We start from the raw sequence: 27,743 nt of genomic DNA on the forward strand, positions 1-27,743 counted from the left end.
CTGCTTTTGCCTCTCCTGCCGTCTGTTCGAACACGCATCTTCAGCGTGCGCGGCTTCGCGTTATCGCCACCAATCTCCTCATTACCTTCAGGTATCCTCGCGTCCTTTCTGCGCTGGAGCACCTCCCGGCAGCATGTGATCGATTCTGAACGGAGCGTGTAATTAAAATGGATGCTCGTCTGCTCGTGGCTGTTGCCCTTTAATGCGCTCCTACATCGACAGCACTTTGACACCTCTTTACTCGCCTGCTCCCCGAGCGAGGATTGATACGCTGGTGACTGCAGATTATGTGTTAAGTATATACAGCCATCAGGCATAACATTATAACCACCTTGCTAATATTGAGTAGGTCTCCTTTGTGCCTCCAAAACAGTTGTGACTCATCAGAGAATGGACATGGGCCTTCTGAGGGTGTCCTGTGGTGTCTGGTAACAGGATGTTGTTAGTGGGGCCCCCTTTGGGTCCTATGGGTTGAGGGGAGGGGCCTCTGTGGATCATCCCACAGATACTTGATCAGTTTGGGAACTAGTGAATTTAGAGACCAGGTCAACACCTTGTGCTGTTTTTCATGTTTTTTGAGTTGTTCCTAAACCGTTTTTGTGTGTGTGTCTGTGTCAGGCTGCATCCAGATGGCTGCTGCCATCAAGGAGTCCCACTGCTATAGGGTGGGGGTGTCTGGTCTGGATTAGGTGGGAGGTACATGTCTAAGTAACATTCACATGAATGCCAAGTCCAAAAGTATCTCAGCAGAACATATAGTCGTATAGTCACAAGATAGTCATTTTCTTCTCCTGTCAGTGGTTTTAATGTTGTGGCTGATCGGTGTACATGGAGTATATAAGTAGGGGTTATGCAGAGAAATGACAAATGAGCGCAAACTGTCATCTATCAAGGGAAAGGCAGCAAATTACTCATGTAAAAATATGTTTGAATAAGCAAAACAAATCAATAAAAACGTGTTTTTTTCACCGTTACTTTTCACTTGCTAAGCCCAGAATTAATGCATCTCACTAAATTATTCCGTCATGCATCATTAGATTTTGGTAATTGTGTGTGCGTTTGAGAGATACTATGTTCCGATGATATATGCACTTGGCCAGTCACTTGCATCAGTGATTCATTTCGTTTAGTTTCTGTGTACCGGCAGGATAATGTCTCGTCTCCTGAAAAACATCTTGGGGACGCATTTACAACAGGAAGGTTAAATAGGTCTATCAATAACATTAATGGCGGTCTGGGAGCGCGGCACGCGGTGGTATACCGGAGTTATTAAATAAACAACAAGTCGTGCGAGTATGTCACTGCGCAGCGTTCCCCGGAGAAACATCTAGTTATCAGTCTGTTTCGGAAAAGCTGCTTTTGCTTATCATGCCCTCTCCGTGTTAACACAGCCCAGGCAACTTATTCCCAGGCTCAAATTTAATTACAACTCCGTATGATGGGGATTAGGCAAAGCAAGTAAACATTAGGAGAGTGACATGGGGGAGTTTGTCTCCTGAGGGGTATTTGCAGTAGCTTAGATATAATTATTATTATTATTATTCACATGTGTTACCTGTTTAGTGTGGATGTTTGAAAAGATTCTAACCCCAACTATCAGTGACAGCATTATAGCAATACTTTATGCACTTTGGAAGAAATTTAAATTATACAGATCTGTAATAAATGCACAAGAATCTTTTGGGAATCAGATGATTTAGTGCAAAGTCAGCCAGTTAATGAAAATTCAATCTGCATGAGGAAAATTAAAAAAAGAACACTTGCATCATGTGTGAGTGCATGCCGTGTTTTAGATTTCATTGTGTAATCCTTTAAGACAACAGAATAACAATTATGTGCCAAAAAAAAAAAAATTAAAGATAAGCTGAGGTCACCATGAAGACCAGAGAGTGTTAAATGTTCTGCAAGTATACTGTGCTGAATGTGTGCCTTTGGTAACAGAAATATTTTGGAAGCTCACCTCAGAGGTTAATTATGAGACCAAACACATATATGGGTTATATTATATGTTGCATCTGAGCAACATGCTGCGTTATCCCACCCACTGCCAGAATGAAGAAATACTGCTGGCAGCCACACACACACGCACAGTGAGCAGCTGCAGGTTATCTAATACAAAGGAAGGAAATAGTGAGATTTCACCGTATTTTGTAGTGATTGCCCTTTGGTAGCTAAAGATAACGCAGAGGGAGCATGCGCACATGGTCAAAACCCAGACGTGAAGGCTCAGGATTAGAGTTTAGGCTTTTTTGTGATATTTGCAAATGACACTGATTTCACTTTCACAACCCCAGGTCCATGAACTGTGGTATTATCTTTCGGGACTGAAGTGATGACATTTTGTTCCGGTGTTAAAGGTACTGTTTGATAAGCTAAGCCCAGGCTCTGAATCCAGTCTTAACTCCACCGCCGTATTAAAAATAGCAGGGCGCTAAGAGGTTAGGGGCTCCTTATTAAGGCATTAATAATGAACTTCCTCACCGTCTAGAGCAGCAGGACTTCGCTGGGTTTCCAGAGTATTTCAGCTATGAAGGAAAGTGGAGCAGCCAAGTGTAAACCGATAACGGCAAGAAAAATGAGGCTTATCGAGCAGGATGTCTTCCGAATATCTGGAAACATCAGCAGTGACGGTGCAGAGAGATGAGGTCAGAAAGTGAATTAACGTTAAGTTTAGGGTTTTCACATCATATCTAAATTACTTTTCAACTATTTATATAACACTGCTGTACATAAATCATGTTGAAATAGGGAAATATGCCTTAAAACCCCTGAATCAACGATGGTTGGATTAGAGAGAATTCCCAACATAAAAATAGATAACTGTGGAAGTCTTCAACAGCAGCTGTCGACACTGAAATACATTTAACCATTGTGCATTACTTACCATTCATGTTGCTTTGCATTTTCCAATCGTATCACCATGGCGTCCATGCCCTTTTCCTGACGTTGAGAAGATGCATTAATGTCAATGAATGTATTTACCCACTGAATATCAATACAGATGGTTCAACTGTGACCTTTTGGATCTCTAAATAGGGGCCTGTTACATGTACACGGGCACGTGTACTATGCATGATATACTCCATGCTTGCACCTGCACGTGCACGTGTCCGTCTGTGCACATGTCCGCGTGCATAAGCAGCAGTGTTAGCATTGCTTACCGCTATATTCCTGCAGGTAATTGGAACAGGGATTTTATCTCTCTGCTCATGGGACTTGCTTTTCGTATGATAATCAGTTGTTTCAGCAGAGGGCTGCACAACACGCCAAACGCCGTTAATGTGTTTTGCATTTTGAACACACCCTCCACACACTCCCTCCATGAGGATGATGGACAACTGTCATATTCTTCAAAGCCAGCTCTTCCTCTTTACGACAGCAAGGCATTCAGACAGTCCTGCGTGGAACCCCTTTGATTATTCAGCTCTATTTATGATCAAGGAGAGGAAGATCAGGCGAGAAGCTTCTGACTACTTAAAAATGCTGAATTAAGTCACTTTTTTTTCATGAAAACCATAGAACATAAAATAAAAATATGTTCAAGGACTTTTGTGAGCATTTGATATTTTCTGTGTACATAACACACTATCTATAAAATGTCTTACTTGCAGAAAGAATTCTGCAGTGCATCATTTTTCATTAGCTAACATGCCGAAGCCCTCAAGAGCCCATTATAAGTTACCGTATAATATGTCCTCCTTTGTTCTTTTTCCAGCCTGTTACATCTTCTCTTTCATTTGCATTTTATTCTGGGGAAGTCTCACCGCTGAAATCCCAGCGGTGCGTTCCTGAGTGTCTGCACTCTATCTCTGAGTCATCATGATAAGCCTGCTCCCATTCTCTTTGCCAGTTGTCATTCCACTGCCTACACTTTTTCACTTTATTTTTCTTTCTACATAATCTCTAAATCATGGACTTTTAAAAGTGAACATTTTTCTTAGTTGTTTTAGATACACTTTACAAGTTTTATGCATGTGACAAAATAAAGTAAGCAAATTGACCACTTACCAGCCTTAATCCAAAGGGCGCTGGCTCCGTTGTCATTATATGACCCATGTCGGTGTGTCCCACTGGGTCACTGTTGACGATGATCGATGTTTCCAGGCATAGTTTGGCATATGTTGGGTCAAATTCTTATCTTTTTGTCTTTAAAACAAGCAGATCAGCAATAAATAATGTGTATTACTTACGAAACACAGTTTATTTAGAACAAAGGGTAGTCATTAGAACATCTATTACATGCAGTGTCTGCCCTTGAAGAAAAAATTATCACCCGACTTGATGAGATTAGTTGATTTAATGCAATTATATCAAAACCAAACCAGAGTACTTGTATTCTTGTGAGACCAACACACAGACCTGAACTAGTACTATCATCCTATATACCGCACATAAACTGATTTCTCAACTTCCAGAAAGTTCACATGGTGACAATATGGGAATATTTGTCACCAATTACTTTGATGTCAGTTTTGTAACAACAAAACAAACGTATTGTGGGAAAAGAGTGAACAGCTTGATGAGGCAGACCTTGATCTTTACCATTTTCAGACATGAAAATGAAAATGTTGTGCATGCCGAGCATAATCATGCCGAAATGATTTATGTTTGAAATAATCATAGCAGACCCTGTTTTAATGCGTTAGATGTAAGTATCCAGAGCTGACAACTGGTTGACAGGCTGAAGTTCACCCATAAATTAAAATAACTAAAACTAGATTTAGGTTTACCTTGCAAATGAGTGCCATGCATGCAGCTTCAATGATTTGAATGCGCGCCGTCAATTGTCAGTGCGCGTCACGGATGTGTGTGCGCCTTGTCGTTGTCAATTACGGCAAATGTTAGGTATTCGACGTGAATGCCTGTCAGTTATTAGCGCAAATAATAGCCTGGATTTTTCTAGTAATACAAAGCCTTTACTGCAATTTTTTTCCGAATTTAGGAAAAACCCCGAGTCACGTCTGAAAGCACTAAACACACAAAGATCTGCGTCAAAAGTAAAAGTAGAGGGATGACGTGTATCTTTGGGTCCTCTTCACTTCCGGGTGTGTGTAAACAGATCACAGACGGGATCGTCTCTCCCAAAAGATGTGAGTATTCGCCTTTTTAACGTGACTTTTCAGTGAGTGTATTTCAGATTCATTAGCCAACATTATTATGGTGATAACGCTCTTTTCAATCTTTTCATCAGGTCTAAAGTGACGTTTAAAATCACCCTGACGTCGGACCCCCGGCTGCCATACAAAGTGTGAGTAATACACTGACAGCTCAGCAGTCACGGCTTACATCCTGTTAGATTTCAGTTTATTTAGCCGTTTTATCGTGTTGCTACCACAATATCTCCGTCTTGAGGCTCTTGCCGACGTATTTAACTCGAGTGATTTAAAATTTGGTACCTGAGGGAACATCTGTTAAGTGTGAAGCTGTGATTCACGTGCGGACAGTGAATACACCAGCTAACTGTACAGATGAGTCACAGTTAACTTCCGTTTTTACATATTGTAAAGTTTCCCTTTTGTTAATTCTGTTTACAAAGGAACTGATTTGCCGCCATCAATAAAAACAATGCCACTTTGTCACTGAGCTCGTTTATCTGTGACAATGATAAAAATCCCAAACTGACATCATTATAGGTGGATGTCCTGTCAGTTCGGTTATTTAATAGTGAATAATAATGTGTGCTACTGTGTGTCCAGTTTTATCTGTGTCTGCAGTGGTTTGTCAAACTCAAGTACATGTATGTTTTAGGATTCATAGAAGCAGATTAAATAGTTTTAAATTACAACACTTTTTAATTAATTAGAACTTAAAACGATTGCATCTGTTCAGTCTCATTCACAAATTTTTGATTATGCAAATATTTAAATAAGCGATGCATACTGCAGGCAGTTACTTCACGTTTGTGTTAGAGCACATCACATCATTGCAGTGTCACAAAATACTTTGCAAATGCACATTTTGATAGATATGGAAACTAGTACTATATCCTACAGATAAATCTTGACGGTCAAACTTCCAGATGTGTTTTTATACTGTTTATTTCACTGAAACCCTAAAAGAACACATTATACTACCGTATGGACCTTTTATTTTGTGTTCATTATTTTATTATTATTGTTTTAATGACTACCACACTATCAGTGACATATGTAAGAGACCACATGGTGCTATTTGACACATTCAAAATGGGCCTCACTGTTGCAGTAAACAGCATGGTTTTGGCCGCATACTGGCATAGTGCAATGAAAGTAAAAACTTAATTCAGAGACATTTCTGCACATTTATGCGTGCTTTTCCAGCAGAGCTTCAAGTGAGTAATTGCGAATAATTAGCTGTAAAATACTGCAGCCTTTTCTAATCTTACCATGTTGACAGGGAGTTGTTTCTCTAATGAAGTCAGCCAAGACCTCCCCGGGTCTGTTAATGTCACCAGCAGAGGAAAAATAAGTATAATGAAGTTTTGCATCAGTGCTGACAGAGGAGTGAACACAGTATGCTTATCTTTATAATCCGACATGTTTTCCCTCTCACACGTAATACTGAAGCTTCAGCTTGGCCGCTCTCTCTGCTTTTTACTGCTGCACCGACTATGTTGATTGATTTTGCCCTCCACCACCTCAACTCCTTCTACATTACCTTACTTGGCAAATGCATTTTGAGCTTTGTGATTTTTTTTATTTTTATCTCACATCCCTTTGAAATGTATCTGTTGGTTTTTTGCTTGTTTCGCCCCTGGGAGGTCTCTGCTCCCCTCTGCAAACTGCACTGCAGGATTCATTGGAGAAGCATCTGTCTGAAAGTGCATGGCGCATAACTATTTATTCCATAAAAGGTTTTGAATCCTCCAACAGAAACCACTCTGAAAAGACTAATGTTACACTCAGTTTTCCTTTTGTTCTCCTTTTCTTCGAGGAAGTCAAAATAAATTGCCCGCTCCAGGCTGCCCCTTCTAAGGCTGTTAAGCGAAGCAGCCGAGTGCTTGTCAATCAGAAACCAGGTCGCTGGGCGTAGAGATGTAGGAACCTGTGGTCCTCTCAATTCTTCCCCTCTCTGGAATTTAAATTTACGGAGTTGTTTTGCAGAAGAACTCTCCTAACAGATCAACCTTTTTCACCTCAGCCATAAAGGTGCCATGTCCGAACGTGGTACAGGCCCGCGCTATCGGACCTCCCTGATGCTCTGGACGTCATCTGAGCCACAAGGGGACAGATTTACAGTTCTCTGGAATTTCACACCCTCTTTCTTCTTCTAATCTTCCTCTTTTCACTTGAGGAGACATCAATACGATCCCAGGAATTAAAGGGGGATCTTAATGAAAGACTCACCTTTTTGGATTCGAAGGACAAAGTCTAGAAGCCTTAATGTGATGTTCAATTATGTTTTAAACTTCTGATGTACTAATTTTCTTTTTCAGAGACGAATGCAAACATACCATTTTAACAGGTTTTGCCCCCTCTCTTGGAATGACCAAGAGAGCGAAACACTGATAAGCCGGTCGTAAATAACTTTCTTTTCCCAGAACCAGACTCTGATATGCATTTTCCTCTGAAAAGCACCTAAGTTTTATAATATGACTATTGAAAATGTAATAACCTGGTAAGTTATATATTATTGTTCAGGAAGTGCTTACGATCACAATGAGACGATTTTGATCCTTGTACGATAATGCTAGCCCAAATTCACATAATTTGTCACAGTAAGGATGGATCAACATTGCCATCAAGTGGCTATCTTTAAAAGTATTATCTCTCTTTTAACCAATTGTTGAAGTTAAAGAATGTTGAAACTTAGGTATGTTCTTATACTAATAGTAGCTATTAGTTGAAATCATAACTGTTGAAATTGTTATTTTAGAAACCCCGACCTTTTATTAGCAAAATGTCAATGTAAAGAGAACTTGAGTTTATTAATTTATTGATGCTTTTGAGTTACTTTGATGTAGTCATTCTGATACGTCATCTTGTCATGTTGTAATGTTGAGTGTTGTCGCATACGGAAAACATTGCTAACGAGCCATGATGAGTGATGGAATGATTAAATTTAGTAATATAAAATAGGTTAAGAAGATCAGGCAATAAGACACCTCGAAACAAAGGAGAAGGCGTTCTCTTCTCTTTCCGCGCGAAGATTCTGGAAACCCGATCCAAAACACGCCCTGAATAATTAACTCATAAAACCAGAGAGACGCACCCATTTCTCCGCACTTTAGGACTTTTATACTTTGGCTCTTTCCGCCGCTCTTTCTCCGGACTTTTATACTTTCAGACTTCTTTGCACTTTCTCCGGACTTTTGCACTTTCCACTTTACGTACACGTTTATACTTAGTAACTTTAAGAACAACTTGAATATTGACAATACGGTCCTTTTCAAGCTCTGTTTGTTTCTCGTCGGATGTTTTTCCCGACGTACGATTTTTATAGTGACTTAAATATTTTTCTAGCTTTATTCATTTTTATACTCTACGAACCGAAGTACTAACCAACATCGTTTATAAATTAGCCAGCGTAGTCAGCTGGGATATCAGAGAAAGACCCAATCTCTTCGACGGATCAAGAAATCAAGAAGCTGTTGCCATAGCAACGACATCAAGAAGACGTGACGATCCGACTTCTTTCTTCAAACACAAAGACATTGCCAAGTGTCATCTGCCTTTGACTGAACACCTACAGCGCTCTCAAGCAAAGCTGGGTGTTGGAGTTGCAGACCAAGCAACAAGTCCTGTCTACCGGTCCAAGAGAGACCTGCATCAGCTGTGCCGCTTCGTCACCATCTCGTCACACCGACGCTCCGCCACCACCGACGCCGAGAAGACTCTACAAAAGTAGGCTTAATCGTTCCTACCGCTTAAGACAAAGAGTTGGTGTCACTACTTTGAAACTCCCTACTAACATCTTTTAGAGAAGATTGATTAGATTAGATATCAAATCCATTCCCTTTAGTTTAGGACTTAAACATCTCCATCTCTCACCATCGCTCCAGAAATTATTTCATACCTTATTATATTCGTTCATTTGATACACTCCTATATTCTATTAGTCCCTCATTTATTCATAGTTGTCACTTTATTAAATAAATATTTGTTCACACTTAAGAAGTTGTTTGTGATGTTATTTTACGGCAGAGAATGACTGGTACAAATTGTAGTAAAGGATTCACTCCTTCAGATATGCAAATTATTGAACTGAGACTGATAAATTGATTTAAACCGTGTTCTTCCTACGATAACAGGAGGTGGTGCCCTAACGAGACAATTAAAAGGTGTAGACTACCCTACATATTAATGGTGCCCCGTGTGAGGCTACGTATACCTGATTTCTCTGCAGTAATTTCATATTACAGACAAAACTTAACTGTGATAATTAATTAAGAGTTAATGCCGTTCTTGGGTCCGCTGAGCGATCCAACATCGCTGCTTGTTTTCTGTGCTTCGGTTGTGTATGAGCTTTCTTTATTGAGTCACTACCTTACGTTAAACGTGTAAAAGAAACCTTGCAAGGATAAAATTGAGCAATATTTGATGAAACAACGTCGCCGTACGTTATGTCTGAGTCGAGTCGCTGCGAGTTTCCAGGACTCTGAACTGTTTGCATGCTAGAGTGTTGTAAGCACGCTCTCTTTAAAAGGCCTGTTGGTGGGTTATCAGTTGTTGCGAAGTTCCAAAACTGATTAACGTCGCCCTGAATATTAGTCCACTTTGCTGCGAGGTTCCAGAAAGTTTGACATATTCAGACCCTCTTGTGTTTTCTGGTTAGATTAGCTACCTAACCCAAAACAGCTGTTTTAAAGACAGTGAAAGAGGCCGTATTTTCCCCTCTTAAGTGATGAGACGGGTTGTTGCTGTGGTAACGAAATTCTTACCACACGCGTATTTGTGAAAACAGGAGTAGATAACTCCTAAGTTGTGCTCGTAAACGAGCTGAATTAACCTTGTGCTTGTTGTCTGTCCAGGTGAGCTGGAAAAATTATTTTTGTGTTGAAACTTTAAAGGAGGCCGCCGTGCCCTAGAGTTTCTCTTGTGTGAAAAGTGGATTTCTCGCTGCTGAGAAATTAACCCTGTCGTGCCCAAACTGACACTGAATCAGATTCTGTTTGAACAGGGCGGTCTTTCAGTGGGCGGAGCTAGAAACGCCCCCTCGTGACGCATAAGACGTAACTTCCCTACATTTGTAGACGTAACTTCCCTACATCTGTAGAGTAAAATAAACGACACCGCCTCTGGTGGTTGATTCGACTAATTGCATTCGACTTGCAAACATGGAAGGTCTGAGCTTGTAGAGACAGAGCCTAAAGTAACTCACTCTATCACTATTGAACTAGTGGTTTTGTTAAAACTAAAACTTATACCTAAACTTCCTTGAGATATACTATTAATCCAATTTACTAAACTAAGTTTGTTTGATTACATGTTTGAAGATATATAAAGTATCAATATTATTTGGAAATTGTTAACAAAACACATTATATGCTTCTGTGTTTACAGATTCTCATAAAGGCTAAAGCCACTGTGTGTCAACATACACACAGGCTATTGAAATTTAATTTGAAATTAAATCAAGATTTAATTACTTAATCTATTCTATCATAAAGAAAAAAAAACTTATTAATCAAAAAGTAAACTTTTCTAATTTTCTTAAAATTTGTCATTTGAGTCCTTTTTAATTTTCCATGTTCCTCAACCTAGTACCACATTAGGTTAGCATAGCATAATTAAATTACCACAACTGAAAATGGAGGACCCAACCGAATCCTTTCCCTCCAGTTTAGGAAATCCCTCCGAGAGCCTAGATTCAGCATTGATCGATCTGACTGGTGAATTGATGCCTGGATATGTAAATCAGATCCAAGAAACAAATCCCTCTGATCTAGAAGAAATAATGTCTGTGCTCGTGTGCGAAGCTTTAACTGAAAAACTTAAAGATAAAGAGCTAACTAAAATGTTAGGAAGCATGGCTATTGTCATGGCAGCGCAACTCAAACAGTCAGCAAAATTGTTGGAACAAAGCCAAACTAAAATTAGGGCCCAGCAACAAGATAATAAAGCCCTCAAAAGACAACTTGATGAGACTAAACAGTCTTTAACTGCAGCAAAGGAACGCAACGATGACTTAGAATCTCAATGTAACACCAAAAGGGGGGTAGATAATAAATCATCGGACGACGAAGGTACAGAGTTTGAAAGTAGGAATACTAGACTCAAACAAACCCTCCAATACCGCGAGCAGGAGCTAGCGGAAACAAAAGATCAGCTTCAAGAGTTGAGCAAACTTCTCATCCATTCTGACAATTGTCTTAAAGACACACTAAATGAAATAAAAGACCTAAAAATGAAGCTCAAAGTCCACGACCGAGCTAGAGAATTTGAGAAAAATCGCTTCCTCCACTTGGAGCAGGAACTAGAAAAAGTCCGGGATAATGCTAGAGAATCCCGACGACAACAAGCAAGGACAGAATCAGAGCTGGAAGAGGTTAAAAGAGAGTTAGAATACTCTCTTGAGTTAGGCCTACACCAAGGAGAAGCTTTGGGTGCAACGCACCACAGGTACACTCAGGGAGACCGTCCCCCTCCTCATCCTCCGCCGCCCCCTGCTCTCAACCTTCATACTCGGGTTAGCGCAGCTATACCTGACCGATTTAGGGAGACCTTGTCCCCTAAACCTCACTCATCTTTGGACACTTATCATTCACAAGGTCCTTCTGACAGAGACCTGGATAAGATCGCCCGCAACATAACTCGCTTTGAGCCCAAAGCCGGTGGAACTCATGACACTGACGCTTACCTAAAGGACATAGAGTTCTACTTGAGGAAATTCCCAAATGCTACAACTGATGACAGGATCTACCTAATCAAGGTAACCTCAAATCATCGAGTTAGCAGGTTCATCGAGCGACAACCTCCCCATGTCAAGGAGAAATATGAAAGCCTCTGCGAGGTATTGAAGGAGGAATTCTCTGGCTACACGCCACAGACAGGTCTAGCAGCTGCTTTAGCTGTCAAACAAGGAAGACAAGAATCTCCTCAACAATACTATGAGCGGCTCCACGAAGCCTATTTTGGTTCCAGAAATGATATACAGATGGAAGAAGAAATGCACTTCAAATCTCTGTTCGTGCAAAACCTCCATCCCTCAACTAGCCATCACCTCGGAGTCATGGCATGTCCAAAAACCCTCACAAGTCGCCAACTGCGCGAGCTAGCCATGAAAGGGTTTGCAAAACAAAAGGAAAACATGGGCAAACCATCAGAACCCCACATCCTGAGTATCAACACCAGGTCAATTCCCTTGGAGTTAGAAGGAGCTCCGAAGAGAGCACCTTCGCAGCCCACCACGAATCCTGCTGAACCATGTCAACCTGTCACCAGGCCATATCCTTCCTTTCAACAAAAGAAGCAAGGCCGCTGGCATTCACAGTCATCCTGGTCTGACAGAGGTCAGAACCAACCACGCTTTGAGAGAAATTGGAAGCCTCCTGATTTCCGCCGAGACAAGCCGCCACCTAACCAGTGGAAGGACCGCCAACCTCGTGCTAATAGAGGACATGATCCACGTGACTTTCGAAACACTACCTTTAGGGACCAGCAACATCATGATCAGAGCTCCTCTGATGAGGAAGCAACAGACCAGAACAAGCGAACTAGCCAACAAAAGAGAAACAGCACTGACGGTAAGTATAATCAATCAAGTCTGACCAAGAAAGATCTTGAAGTCATCAGGCAAATGATTGAAAATATATTCAAGGAAGAAAAGAAAGTCGACGTCTTTTCTGTAGCTTCAGTAAATCCGAAACCTTCGCCTCAGAAGAATCCAGACGACCAACCAAACGTCGTTGTGGAAGAAGTCTACTTGGGCCCCGAAGAAACTGAGCAGGTGCTGCCTCAGACTCAGGCCCCAACACCCTCAACCACTGCGCTTGAACAATCAGACGCAGGGAGAAAGAAAACAACCCCTCCTAGTGCAGTTCTGGTAGTCCAGTCGGACTCAAAAGAAGAACCATTCAAGGAGGACTCTTTGATCACTAAAGGTGAGCCACCTTTCCAACAGTTCTTGTGCCACCTCACAGAAAAAGGAATCGCTCGAAAATTCTACTTGCCTACTACACTTGAAAACGAGCTTGAACATGAAGCACTCCTTGACACTGGTGCAGATATCACTTTGATGTCATCAGCGCTTTTCGACAAGTTGCAAATGGTAACACACCAATCCAACAAGAACTTGAAATTGCAGAGCTGCTTTCTTGACACTCAACCATATTCTTCCACAAGCACCGTCTTGAAGGCCATGGCAGTGATTAACTTCACTATTGGACAAATGAGCCTTGTCCACCCCGTGTATGTGTCTCCCCTTGACACCATTCCTCTTCTAATCGGTAAAGACCTCCTTAACCGATTTGAGCCATTGATTGACTTCAAGCGTTTGAAGATCTGGGCACAGGTCCGTCGACCTCTGCCTATTTCTCTTTCCCATGCCACTGCAGCTCAGTGCTACACCCTTGAGACAAGGTCCTTGACACCTGATAACCTACCTGACAAAAAGCAACCCACCGAGGTTGATGACATGTCAGAAGAAACAAACAACATCCAGCCACCACCCTCGTGGCCCAAAGAAGAACTTCTGTCTCAGAGAGACACTTTCTTGTGCACGTTGACCAGTTCTCTTGAAGCATACAGCTACGACCCTCAGGTAGTAAAAGGCATCAAACTTGAAGATGCTGATGTCAACGATGTGATCTTAACTCTCTGGACTGATAAATCAGCCATCAGCCGAGAGCTGTATAAGTCCTTGTCACGGACAAATCCAAATCTTCCGTTTGTGAAGAAATCCTTCCGCTTCCCTTTAGATCCCACACCTCAGGCGATAGCGACCGCCGACGGGATCTGCACCTTAAAGGTGATATGGAACCACAGGGAGCTGAATCATCTTTTTCTGGTCATTCCTGACCTACCACACTCTGTCCACATTGGCGGTGATGTACTTGTCAGACTTACTGCTCAAGTGGACACGATCAAAAACATTCCATGGTCTCAGACAGGAGTACGAGGTGAAACCACCCTTCCTGACCATGATGGCATGAAATCAGGAAAAACAATTCCTGAGGCGAGCCAGGTGGCCAACGAACGCCACCCGCACATACCTGCTAAAACAAAGGACGTATCTATACGCTTCAACAGAAGACCGTTCAAAAACAAAGAGCTCAATGACTTGCCAGATACTTTGGCCAAAACAGGTGCCCCTGACGGGTATCCCTGGATACTTGACACTGAATGTTTTCCCCACCCTCCCACCCCAGTTGTCTATGCTACTCGAATCATCAAGGGCCTTCTTGTCCATGTCTCCGACACACTCACTTCTCCTGAGTTCGTGGTGCCTCAGAGCCACAGGGGGGTAATGCCAATGCATGCCCTTGACTCTCCATGCGCAGGCCACAAAAGAATCAGAGCAACCCCACACAGAGTGACAGGGTTCTCACCTTTTGAAATGACAACTGATAGACAGATGATGCTTCCACAGCACCTGCTCTACCAGCCAGACGAGGCCAACATTGCAACGGCATATACAACCCACCAGTATATGACCGACCTAAATGCTCATCCCAAAGCCACCTTCGCCTTTGCCCAGAAAAACTTGGACAAGAGCGCAGAAGGACACAAGGCCTGTAACAACCAAAAAGCGTTCCATAACAAATTACAAGTGGGGGACCAAGTCTCTTCCGCCGTGTACCAAATCAAGGTTAGCAAAGGTCAAAAAGAGCCAACCTTCAAATGGGTTAATCGCAACCAGATTAAACCACACAAAAACCCCATGGGACTTGTCGGGGACTCCAACGTCCTAATTAGGTCATAAACGATGAGAAACATTTAAACACCCAAGGGTGCCAATCGATAGTGGAAAAACAAATAAGATTGCTGTTAACGCAAACTACTAAAATTAATTGTAAGATAGGTGTCCTATCCTAATCCACCAACCTTGAGTTTCTTACCAAATTAAACTCGACATAATCAATTAGCTACAAGTGGGGGTCAAACACCTCACACAACACAGTTCCCTTTTGGGCTCAACTCTATACATTTAACAGAACCCTATCCATGTGTGTTCTTTTCGTAAAGATAATTTGGCTGATCGCCAATTATCGACTGCACACCCAAAATTTTATTTGTTAAGATGAATTCTCGCAAGGCATGTAGGAAAAACTTTCCTACAACCACTGATCTGACCAGCTGGGCTGGTAAGAAATGGAACAAGTAAGTTATAGAACATGCTAAAGCAGACACGCTCTCATGTCGCTGCGGTTGCAGAAGTTCACTGTCACACAATCAAAACTGAATGGGTATGTTCGTAGACCTAAACGATTCATTGGAATTATGTCTGATTGCAGACATAAGAGCACAAATGTACAGACAACGAGACGAGTTGCAACTGTAATAGAATCATTGAAGAGCACCATTCTGGTGGTTAATGTTCATAGTGAAGCCTTGAGCAAGACTATCTATGCGATAGTCTCTCTTTTCTTAATAGTGTCTGTTGACTATGCTCATACACAACTGGTTAGCATGCTAATGACAGATATGTTGCGAGAGATCCTCAATGGACAGCCTAGCCATTAGTAAGATTTCCCCATATCTTATTCCTAGATCCCTAGAGTAAAACATATTATTCCCCGCCATCCTAGAGCTAGCATCCTAGATAACCAAGTGATTCAGAAATTCAGTTAGGACTAGATAGTGACCCTGTACTAGATCCCTTTTCACTGATATTTCCAAAAAAAAAAAAAAAACACCAACTCTGGTCTTAAAGGTGGTTATCAAGTCAACGTCCCTTCGATGACAACAGGTCCCATCTTGTCGATCCGAAAGATCCCTGGACAGCGATCATTCGAATCGAGTGGGGGATATGTAGGAACCTGTGGTCCTCTCAATTCTTCCCCTCTCTGGAATTTAAATTTACGGAGTTGTTTTGCAGAAGAACTCTCCTAACAGATCAACCTTTTTCACCTCAGCCATAAAGGTGCCATGTCCGAACGTGGTACAGGCCCGCGCTATCGGACCTCCCTGATGCTCTGGACGTCATCTGAGCCACAAGGGGACAGATTTACAGTTCTCTGGAATTTCACACCCTCTTTCTTCTTCTAATCTTCCTCTTTTCACTTGAGGAGACATCAATACGATCCCAGGAATTAAAGGGGGATCTTAATGAAAGACTCACCTTTTTGGATTCGAAGGACAAAGTCTAGAAGCCTTAATGTGATGTTCAATTATGTTTTAAACTTCTGATGTACTAATTTTCTTTTTCAGAGACGAATGCAAACATACCATTTTAACAGGTTTTGCCCCCTCTCTTGGAATGACCAAGAGAGCGAAACACTGATAAGCCGGTCGTAAATAACTTTCTTTTCCCAGAACCAGACTCTGATATGCATTTTCCTCTGAAAAGCACCTAAGTTTTATAATATGACTATTGAAAATGTAATAACCTGGTAAGTTATATATTATTGTTCAGGAAGTGCTTACGATCACAATGAGACGATTTTGATCCTTGTACGATAATGCTAGCCCAAATTCACATAATTTGTCACAGTAAGGATGGATCAACATTGCCATCAAGTGGCTATCTTTAAAAGTATTATCTCTCTTTTAACCAATTGTTGAAGTTAAAGAATGTTGAAACTTAGGTATGTTCTTATACTAATAGTAGCTATTAGTTGAAATCATAACTGTTGAAATTGTTATTTTAGAAACCCCGACCTTTTATTAGCAAAATGTCAATGTAAAGAGAACTTGAGTTTATTAATTTATTGATGCTTTTGAGTTACTTTGATGTAGTCATTCTGATACGTCATCTTGTCATGTTGTAATGTTGAGTGTTGTCGCATACGGAAAACATTGCTAACGAGCCATGATGAGTGATGGAATGATTAAATTTAGTAATATAAAATAGGTTAAGAAGATCAGGCAATAAGACACCTCGAAACAAAGGAGAAGGCGTTCTCTTCTCTTTCCGCGCGAAGATTCTGGAAACCCGATCCAAAACACGCCCTGAATAATTAACTCATAAAACCAGAGAGACGCACCCATTTCTCCGCACTTTAGGACTTTTATACTTTGGCTCTTTCCGCCGCTCTTTCTCCGGACTTTTATACTTTCAGACTTCTTTGCACTTTCTCCGGACTTTTGCACTTTCCACTTTACGTACACGTTTATACTTAGTAACTTTAAGAACAACTTGAATATTGACAATACGGTCCTTTTCAAGCTCTGTTTGTTTCTCGTCGGATGTTTTTCCCGACGTACGATTTTTATAGTGACTTAAATATTTTTCTAGCTTTATTCATTTTTATACTCTACGAACCGAAGTACTAACCAACATCGTTTATAAATTAGCCAGCGTAGTCAGCTGGGATATCAGAGAAAGACCCAATCTCTTCGACGGATCAAGAAATCAAGAAGCTGTTGCCATAGCAACGACATCAAGAAGACGTGACGATCCGACTTCTTTCTTCAAACACAAAGACATTGCCAAGTGTCATCTGCCTTTGACTGAACACCTACAGCGCTCTCAAGCAAAGCTGGGTGTTGGAGTTGCAGACCAAGCAACAAGTCCTGTCTACCGGTCCAAGAGAGACCTGCATCAGCTGTGCCGCTTCGTCACCATCTCGTCACACCGACGCTCCGCCACCACCGACGCCGAGAAGACTCTACAAAAGTAGGCTTAATCGTTCCTACCGCTTAAGACAAAGAGTTGGTGTCACTACTTTGAAACTCCCTACTAACATCTTTTAGAGAAGATTGATTAGATTAGATATCAAATCCATTCCCTTTAGTTTAGGACTTAAACATCTCCATCTCTCACCATCGCTCCAGAAATTATTTCATACCTTATTATATTCGTTCATTTGATACACTCCTATATTCTATTAGTCCCTCATTTATTCATAGTTGTCACTTTATTAAATAAATATTTGTTCACACTTAAGAAGTTGTTTGTGATGTTATTTTACGGCAGAGAATGACTGGTACAAATTGTAGTAAAGGATTCACTCCTTCAGATATGCAAATTATTGAACTGAGACTGATAAATTGATTTAAACCGTGTTCTTCCTACGATAACAGGAGGTGGTGCCCTAACGAGACAATTAAAAGGTGTAGACTACCCTACAGAGATGACATTTAATCACGTGGCCTCTCTGCTGCTCAGAAGCTTAGAAAACAAAGACTGAATTTTATGCTGTTTTTAAAATCCTTTTTAATTTCTTTGTTGCAGACTAAGTGTCCCGGAGAGCACGCCCTTCACAGCAGTTTTGAAATTTGCAGCTGAGGAGGTAAGTCTGCTGTTTGGCCTGTGCTCTAAATGTGCTGCTACTAACATGATGGAACAACTGTACTTTAATAGTACAATTAATGGACAATAAGAAAAAATAGTACCGCTTGCTGGGGTTTGCAAGACACAAAGCTCTGTTCTTGTCCTTGTCAGTAAACTTAACTGTACAGTTGTCTGGTTATGCTGGTTCCTAGAATCGTTGCTGTAGAGGAAAACACCATCTTCTCTTGTGTTTTGTATATAAATGTGGACATGCTCCCTCTGCGGAATGTTTGCAGTGGCTCATATTTGAAATCAATAGTTTTCAACATCCTAAAAAAAACTGGGCTCTTCAACCATGAAAATGAGTACCATGTGTTCTTTTCAATCGTGCTTTGCAAGCTTTGACGGCACGACGGTCCGCTCCACGTCAGACCTTGTAAAACCATCTTCACGTGACATGCAGAATGCACATTGTCAAAAATCTCCAGAGGTATAACATGGAGAGAAAAAAAATCCTTACCTGAAACTCAGTAGTGGTGTATTTATCTATTTTAATCTCACAAACGCCGCTCCTTCTCTTCATTCACTCTCTTGTTTGCTTGAACACTGATGGGACACGTTTAAATTCAGTGTTTAAAACAAATGCTACCAAGTGTAGCTTTAAAAAAACACACATTTAACGGGTCCATATGAAAATAATGCTATTTACTTACATGTAGGTGTTAATACAAGAATGTCAGCAAATATAAAATCATCTGTGGTTTTATTTTAACTTTGAAATATCAATTGTCACTCTGCTCTAACTTAAGTCTGTCTGACAAATGACAATCATTAGGAAAATGAAATTGTTGAAAATTATAGATTACTGTGTTAAATAATTAAATAAAAAAAAAATAGATAATAAATCACAAAACCATTATTTCCTGAGAATGTGAGCTATTTAATGATAAACCAACAGGAGTTCAGACTGATCTGATACTTGTTGTGTTTCGTGGCCTCTGTATGTGCTACCCAGCAGTAGTTTGCTAACCTTATCTCCCCGCTGACAGACTGCTCCCTCGCTGCAAATCCCACCTGCCCACATCCTCTCCTGTCGAACCCATAAGTAGGACATGCATTGTGACCGTACTAAGTGATTTCCTTCCAGAAATTCAAGCGTGGCTATCTTCGCCTCAGGCTCTCGCCTCAGTGTTTGTATGAGTGTGTGTCTGTCTGTCTGTGCATGCGTGATTTGGGGTGAAAACGCATAACGAGCGCGAAAGTTGGCAGACAAAGGGCTGAAAACAAAACACACTACACAGCATTTCCTCCTCGCTTGTTTTTTCGCCGAGCACGGCTCTGAAGCCAGACACAGATCCTATTTTGAAGTTGTCATCCGACAAAGGAGAATCTCAGAATACTGACTCGGCGGGCGAAGCTTTCTGTCTTGATGTATTTTTTACACTGCGTCTTCCGGCCGAGTGAAATCGGATGCCAGCGTATCCCTGATTATTTAGCCAAAATACTTTTAATGTTGCTGGATCTCCTGGAGTGTAAAGTGGCAACTCTTGTTGTGAGTTTCACTTGTGTGGCTTTAAAAGTGATCATCTGTGTTTGCCTCCATTTCAGTTCAAAGTGCCATCAGCGACCAGTGCGATAATAACAAATGGTGAGTTAAAAAGCTTTTGTCTCTCTGTCAGACTACTTGAAGTACCGAAATAACATATTTACCAGCTCGACAGTCATTAAGGACAATTTTACTGTTCTTCAGAGAGTCACTGACAAAACCAGGTGCTTTATAGGGGAATTACTGTTTTTTCCAACCTGGACCTTATTTCTGGCATAAAATACGATTGTTTACTCACCCATATAACTTTACGGTCATTTGGAGTCGTTCGGAAGATATTTAGATCCACGTCTCAACTCAACGGGGAATAGCACTAGCGTATCATAACAAAATATTGGTGAAATGAATGAGTTTCGCGGCAGATAATGCGTTATTTAGAGGCTGGGTTTCGGTGCCCCAGTCACTCTCACTATATGGATATACATGGCGCTCCGCTGGATCTAAATATCTTCCGAATGACTGCAAATGACCAAAGTTATATGGGTAAGTAAACAATCGTATTTTATGCCAAAAATAAGGTCCAGGTTGTAAAAAACAACACAAAGAAATACAAATAAACATTATTGAATTATAGTAATAGTAATTCTATAATGAAGTAAGTTTTAGGCCTCAAAGAGTGGTATCTCTGGGTTATATCTGGCTCGACTGTAGTAACTGAAAAAGTCTTTCATCTGTTCTCAGTTAGATCCACCCCTCGATCCACCCCAGCTCCTCCATCACATCCAATCATGTCAATCCTGGCTCAAAAAACAGTTTTTCACTTGAGTGAAATCGCTGTGGCTACAACCATTATTTATATAATCTGTGAAATGAACTGAATGTTTACAGGACATCTGAAATATTTGTGAAGTGCTGTAATTGGTATCTGTCAGTTCCAAAAAAGAAAAAAAGAAGAATATTTGTAAGATATTCTCAGTTAAGGGGAAAGCCTCTTCGTAATTTTGCTTTTCATTACAAAATCTTGTCTCTCTTGCTATTGAACACGATCAGACATACTGTAAGTGTGCTTGAGTACAATGTCAAAGAGGGAATCAGAGGCACTATCTGGAGCATTACATGAGCACGCTGTGGAATAGATGGTGAACTGAACTTATCGATTTATTTAGTTCTCTTACTGAGATTTCAAAGGAGTAAATTACTGCGTTTCATCCCCTTAAAACTCTGAGAGTATAGCAATTTTGATCTTCATGCCTCGGGAGTATGAGCAGTGTCCTGTTGCCACTAGTTCCCGTGCAGGAGTTTTTAGAATCGATTGCTTCGGTTTCGGTTTTAAAACCAAAATGATTATTAAAGATGCAAGATGGTGCATTTAAAAAATTAATCTGATTGCTTGTTGTGCCTAAAACTTGTCTTATACATTAAAGTTTCAGGAAAACTTTGATAATTTGGAGTTAAGTATTGAAGTTAAAAATTCAACAAAAATGAAGCGGTTTCAACTCTGGCTTGCAACATCTATCAGGAAAGAGTTTCTAATATCTGAGCCTGAAAATGTACCAATATAACACTTTATCGGCCCTGTCACAATAATCACTAGAACAAACTGCAGTGAATTGTCTTTCTGGGCATTGGAAGAAAAAAATTGTTAGCTCATTCATTGTTTTCCAGCAATTAAACTACGCGTTGTTGCATAAAAACTACAAATATTCACACAGAGAATGTATGAGATAATCTTCATGCTGTGGAAAAGTGATTGTCACCACCGAACACTTTGCTAACACTAACACGCAATTGTTGCGATATGACCACAGTGTCAATTATGAACTTCAGTTTTATCAGAATTAATGACTGGTCTGTTATTATGCTAGATAGAATTGCCTGTCGCCGAGGCCCAACGTTGGTTTGCCTTGAGCGGCTTTATTAACAGATGAGCTGTTGATATTGTAAATTGTTATTCCTGTTTTTATGCTACTCATTTGCATGTGTGTTTTTCTTTTCTTACGTGCTGTTCCTTGCAGACGGAATAGGAATCAATCCTGCCCAGACTGCAGGTGAGTTATGTTGGGTTTTTGGTTGTTCTCACGTCTCCACTAAAGCCTCTCTGGTGGTGTAACATGTTGTTTTGCCTTCTTTTCAGTTATATTCAGCTGCTTGGAAGCCTAATCAGCCTTTGGGTTTTTTTTTTTTTTGTAAAGCTCTGTTCCACTTGTCAGTGTGCTTTCATTAATAACCTAAGGCATTAATACAGAACTTGAACAAAGCATATTTAATAATGCATTTTTGTAACACTGGAGGCACTGGTTTAATAATATAAAAGATTACTTTTGATAAAACCCACAGAGGCAGTCCCTGTGTGGGTGGTACAAGGCACAGAAAAAAACAAGGCTTAATGTGAAAAGCTTTACTTGAGGTGGTGTAACTAACCGATCTGGGATCAAGCCGTTCCAGATAATATAATCAGAGTCATTTAAGTCCGATTTTATTATCGGACTTTCATTGTTATTCATGCATGTAAATATGGGTCCATGTCTTCGTCCATCTTGAAAATTCGCTACACCTTTCAGGACCAACTGCCTTATCTGTTTAAGACAACGTGACTTGATTGGATGGTCATTAATTAATCAAATCCATATGAAAAAACACAGAGTCTACAAACTTTGAAACGTAACAAATGATAAGCTTCAAATCTTATAAATCATAATTAAAACCTACACCGATCAGCCACAATATTATGACCACTGACAGGAGAGCTACCATATTGACCATATTGTGACAATTCAGTGCTCTGCTGGGAAACTTCTGGACGTGGCATTCGTGTGGTGGTTACTTAGACATGTAGCACCCACCTAGACCTGACCAGACACCCCCACCCCATAGCAATGACACTCCTTGATGGCAGCAGCCATCCCCAGCAGGATGCAGCCTGACACAGGCACACACACAAAAACAGTTTAGGAACAACTCAAAAAAACATCAAGAACAGCACAAGGTGTTGACCTGGCCTCCAAATTCACTAGATCCCAAACTGATCAAGTGTCTGTGGGATGATCCACAGAGGCCCCTTCCCTCAACCCATAGGACCCGAAGGCCCCCACTAACAACATCCTGTTGCCAGACACCACAGGACACCCTCAGAAGGCCCATGTCCATTCTCTGATGAGTCACAACTGTTTAGGAGACACAAGGGAGACCTACTCAATATTAGGAAGGTGGTCATAATGTTATGCCTGATGGGTGTATATACTTAACACATAATCTGCAGACCAGGAGACATGCAGAGATTGTGGATTCATAACATAATGCAGAGAAATTTATGATAATGACAGACAAAATGATTCAAAATAGGGCAGAAACTGTTACCACTCACTGAACATCCTCTCACTTCCCTCTGACTGAGATGGGCAGATGTCACAATGCCCCCTGAGGAAGGACGTTGTGAAAGCCTTACTGTGCCAGTCTGCCCCTAATTTAGCATTACAGCGCGAGGTTTCATCTCCTTTTGGAGGCGAACTGAAGCGAAATCTGAAAAATTTAGTTACTGACATTATCCTGCCTCCACAGACGGCATCTCTGTGTTTTAATGGTCCTTACTGAATCATGAATATAAGTAACAGGCCCAGAGAAGCGGTGTCAGATGTTAAGTTAAATTAAAAAGTCACCGCTAACTGGAGGCAAAGTAGGTTCACAAATCTGTTTAGTCAGAATTCACATCGTCGCTGGTGAATTACTTTTCTCTGCGTCAGCCTCTTTGGTGTTTCCCCGAGGTTCATACCTCACCTCTCTTTATGTAAATGATCGCTCTCTTCAAAGACCGCTGATGGGTGACTGGCTTTTCTGCACAGAGCGCGATGTGGTAACGCCTGCTCCGACCCAGGTCTCTTCTCCTGAGAAAGGAAACGGTGGAGGGCCTTCACAACAGCTTTTTATCTGCGTTACACTCACACTGGCTGCGTGCTGCCAAGAATAGCCTCGGTTCAGACACCTCTGCGAGATCGCCTTTTTTCACCCACTGCAGCCAAAGTGCCTCTTGTTCACAGGCTTGACTACACAGTGGAAATTGATCTAATGAAATGTTATAATTTATTTGTATTTGCACATCTCCGCAAGACCAATATTACACTTTTTTCCTGTGGCGTAACAGAGGTTACTCTAATGGTTAGGTTGAATTAAACATGCATGATCTCAGCGTGATTGCTGCTTGATTGAGCAAATTAATGAGTGAAATTGCTCTCTGTGGTTCCTTAATGCAGCTCTATAAGTGATTTAAATGGACGTGGCCTTAAAATCCACCTTTTTATGTGCTCGGTGAAGGTGGACAAAAAAAAGATGAAAACCTGCTTAGACATCTCTCTGACCATCTTTTTAAATCCTTAAATTGGTCTAAATATCTGTGGGAATACCCATCTTGGATATTGCACACACTTTAATCATTTTTTTTTTTCCAAAGTAAAAGGTAATCTGTAGGCGTCTCCCCCGGCTTGTGTATTGACAATAAACCCCCCTATTATTAAAGCTCACCGATTCCAAGCTGTGATCTTTAAACGGTGCTCTGTCCTGTGTTGCAGGGAACGTGTTTCTAAAACACGGCTCGGAGCTCCGCATCATTCCCAGAGACAGAGTGGGAGGACAGGGAGACTGATGCTGCTTCTCCCCCCCCCATCTCGACGGCATAGTGACTCACCCAGCAGAATCATATATAACACTTGAGACCCAGGAAACACCTCAGCGTGTGTCTTATTTATTTTCTGGCCCACAACTGACAGTGACTCACAGGAGATATATTTAAACGTATCGATGACATGCTCGCACACATTCGAATGTTCCCCGCGTCTCCAGCCTCAGAGCTCGGAGGTTTGGAGCGGCGTCAAGAGAGACACCCAGAGCAAACACAGCTGCATCATGGGAAAAAAAAAACTTAGCTAAGATTAACATTAGGTCATAGTCATCAGTAGCTTTTGTATCTTTGTAAATTACATTGAACGATCAATATGACTAACCGGACATGTTTATTTTGCAATGTTTTGAAGAATTGTAATGTAAGAATATCCTCACTTGCTAGTTCATTAGGTACTGGGATGAAAACAAATGACGTCTAATAGTTTTAGTTCAACAGCACCACAAACTCCATCCTCCAAAATGTGCATACGCTTGAATTTCCACCTTTTTACACAGATTCAACGCAAACCGATCATTCATGATGTGAGATTTAGTGCTCTGTTGTACCTAATGCATTGGCGAGTGACTGTATACTGTACCGCTTACACTGTACTGAGTGACTGCTGATCGATGCAGTTTGTCTTTTTCTTTTTTTTTTGTCAAGTGTTCCTCAGACACAACATGACCAGACTCACATTATGGATTAGTATTTGTGTTGTGGACCAGATGCTTTAACCGGAGGATCACGTCTTCTGATAAAAAAAAAAAAACATCAAGTGTGCACGCACGCGGCTCTTTGCTGCCCTCTGTCAGGTTACATTTTGACGCCAGCGTGTATCCCAAATGCTTCTGTATTTCGAGTCGTTCATCGTGCATCTTCACACAATAAAAGCAGAAAATCTCCACTGACTAATACTGACGTCTTAATGTGCGCGGCTGCCTTTATGACTGGGATCTGGAAAAGCTTAGATTAAAAATGAGGAGGATGTGTCACTCATCAGTTTACCACACTGATTTTCATTTAAGAAATAAATGTTAAGCATTTGCAGTTGTTTGTCTTTTTCTTTTGACAAGTTCTGGACAGAAAATGAACTTTTTATTCCACAGCATTCCCATCTAAATCATAATGACTAATAGGCAGATTAGCAGTTTGTTCTGCAGCTTGCTTTATTGTTTCTGAACCTGATAAATGCAAAGAAGCAGTCTATTATCCCCTCCACATTCATCATTATCGTCTGAAAAGGTCTGAACCATTTGTTTCCTGGATTGGCTCCTTTTTCCTCAACCCGAGACCAAAAAAAAATAAAGAAGAAAAAAAAACACACTGGAGAGAGTAATGGGATGTGCACGCTGTAATACACAACAGAAAGCTCGTAGTTGTGTGGCACCACCCATTAGGATGCAGACTCAGATGGTGGGGAGGAGCAGGAGGGCCATCACAAATGGATTTTCTCATTTATTTTAATCAAAGTCGCTGCTGGGCACGTTGACCAGAAATTTACTTCGGGAATTGGAAAAGACCACAGAGTGCCCCGAATGCAGCAGCTGTTATCTTTCACAGTGCTGCCGTGCTTGTGGTAATTTTCAGAAAAATGCAAAATAATAAAAAGCAAGTTTTTGTGTTTTCTTCCCCTGTATGTTAATGGTTGTCTTCGGGTCTGAATAAAGATATTTGACATTTTCCCATGCGGAATAAACTTACATTTAATCTGTTTAAACACAAAAGCAAGAAATCTGCTAATTTCACACCCTCTGAGTTTGTGCTCCTGACGGCATGAAATTGAAAAATCACACTTTAAACATTAACGGGTGCTACGGTTTAACATTAATCAGGAAAGAAATGGCTCATAATCACGTTTCAGACATTTCAGAGCTCTCTGTCCCGAGCCAGCTGCAGGATGTGTCAGCAATGCTCAGTTAAAACCGCTGTAGTGTCACCATGAAACTCACACATGAGGAGAACTTTTTAATCAGCGGAGGCGGAGGTGCCCACTTCAGGCTTCAGCAATTGCACCGTGCAGGAAAACATCTCTTCAACACGACACAACACAGTCTGCTGGCTCCGCTGCCAAACAGATCCTCCGGGCACATGTCACATTGCACGGCCCCGAAGTCTCGGCTGCAACAGTGGGAGAAAGTGAGGAGGGAGTGTGTGGTGCAGCTGTGGCTTGAGTTAGCATTTTTGATGCTAAATTGAGGAAATGTGAGAGGATTGGTGAAACACAAAGGGATTCGTCTTAAATTGGAGCCTCGATATTTGTTTCAGTGTAATTTGTTTAAAACAGTAGGTTTGTGGTTGATTGTTTAAGAGTTACAGTGCAGGATTTTAAATTTTAAACTTGTCACATTGATTGACTGGTTGCCTGGAGTGAGAGAACGGTTTGAAGTGTCCAGCAGTGTTGCTTTTTTTGTCTTTTAGTTTAAACATGACACACATGCAGGGATGCTGTCAAGAGGATGGCAGTGACTGATGGCAGCGGCAGCGCACGGGCCTCCGTGTGTAAAATAAAACAAGGTTTTTCCCTTTTCCCCAACCTTCTTTTTTATTTTTTTCACCCCCTACGCTTATAAACGGTGCGTCAAGTGTGCACCCCGGGCCTCCCATTAAAGGCAGCCGATCTAAAATGAGATCTGGTGATCTTTCTCCGACTCGGCACAGATAAGGCCATCGCTGTGGCCACAGGTCGGCGAGCCGGATAGAAAGTCAGGGGATGGAAGCGGCCTCACTTCTGGCAACCTGTCCCGCTCATTTTCACTCCATTCGCACGCAGCAGCCACTCCGAACACGTGTGCATCAGGTTTTATCACGCCTTCGGGACACTGATAAAAACCCACTGGAGGCTCCACCATCCAGATTATTTAATTATGTGGGTGACCTAATTCTGCCCCCTTCCGTCACACATTTAGTATGACAGCTGGAGGAAACCCCACAGATTCACAGGCGGTAGGGCTTCCACTGCCAAACATCAACCCAATTAATCTTGATAGAGTATAGATATTTAGGCGCCAAGAATATTCAGATACGCTGTAATTTTCTCTCCAATTCATGTGCATGCCAAAAGTATGTTTTTTATCTAAGCATCTGATATCCTTCAGGCGAAAATAAGACAGATAACGTGGTTTTAAATTGGGGTTGCTTTATCTCTTGGTTCTCAAACACTAAAAAACACCCAAGTGCCAAGTGTTATTGTTCTTTGTGGTACAGATTTTTACACAAAAGCTGATAATTGTTTCTTTTTTTTACATGTCT

The 27,743-nt window shown here is 41.2% G+C and overlaps 1 protein-coding gene across 1 annotated transcript; it reads left to right on the forward strand.

The window, feature by feature from the left end:
- Positions 1-4,588: 4,588 nt before the first annotated feature.
- On the forward strand, positions 4,589-25,541 carry ufm1 (ubiquitin-fold modifier 1). Its single transcript, XM_084565489.1, has 6 exons — positions 4,589-5,090; positions 5,192-5,248; positions 18,256-18,313; positions 19,903-19,942; positions 21,856-21,888; positions 24,403-25,541. Coding segments are annotated over exons 1-6 (264 nt in total). The 5' UTR covers positions 4,589-5,088; the 3' UTR covers positions 24,477-25,541.
- The last annotated feature ends 2,202 nt before the right edge of the window (positions 25,542-27,743 follow it).

The sequence above is a fragment of the Chelon labrosus genome, assembly GCF_963514085.1.
Source record: "Chelon labrosus genome assembly, chromosome: 17".
NCBI lineage: Eukaryota > Metazoa > Chordata > Actinopteri > Mugiliformes > Mugilidae > Chelon > Chelon labrosus.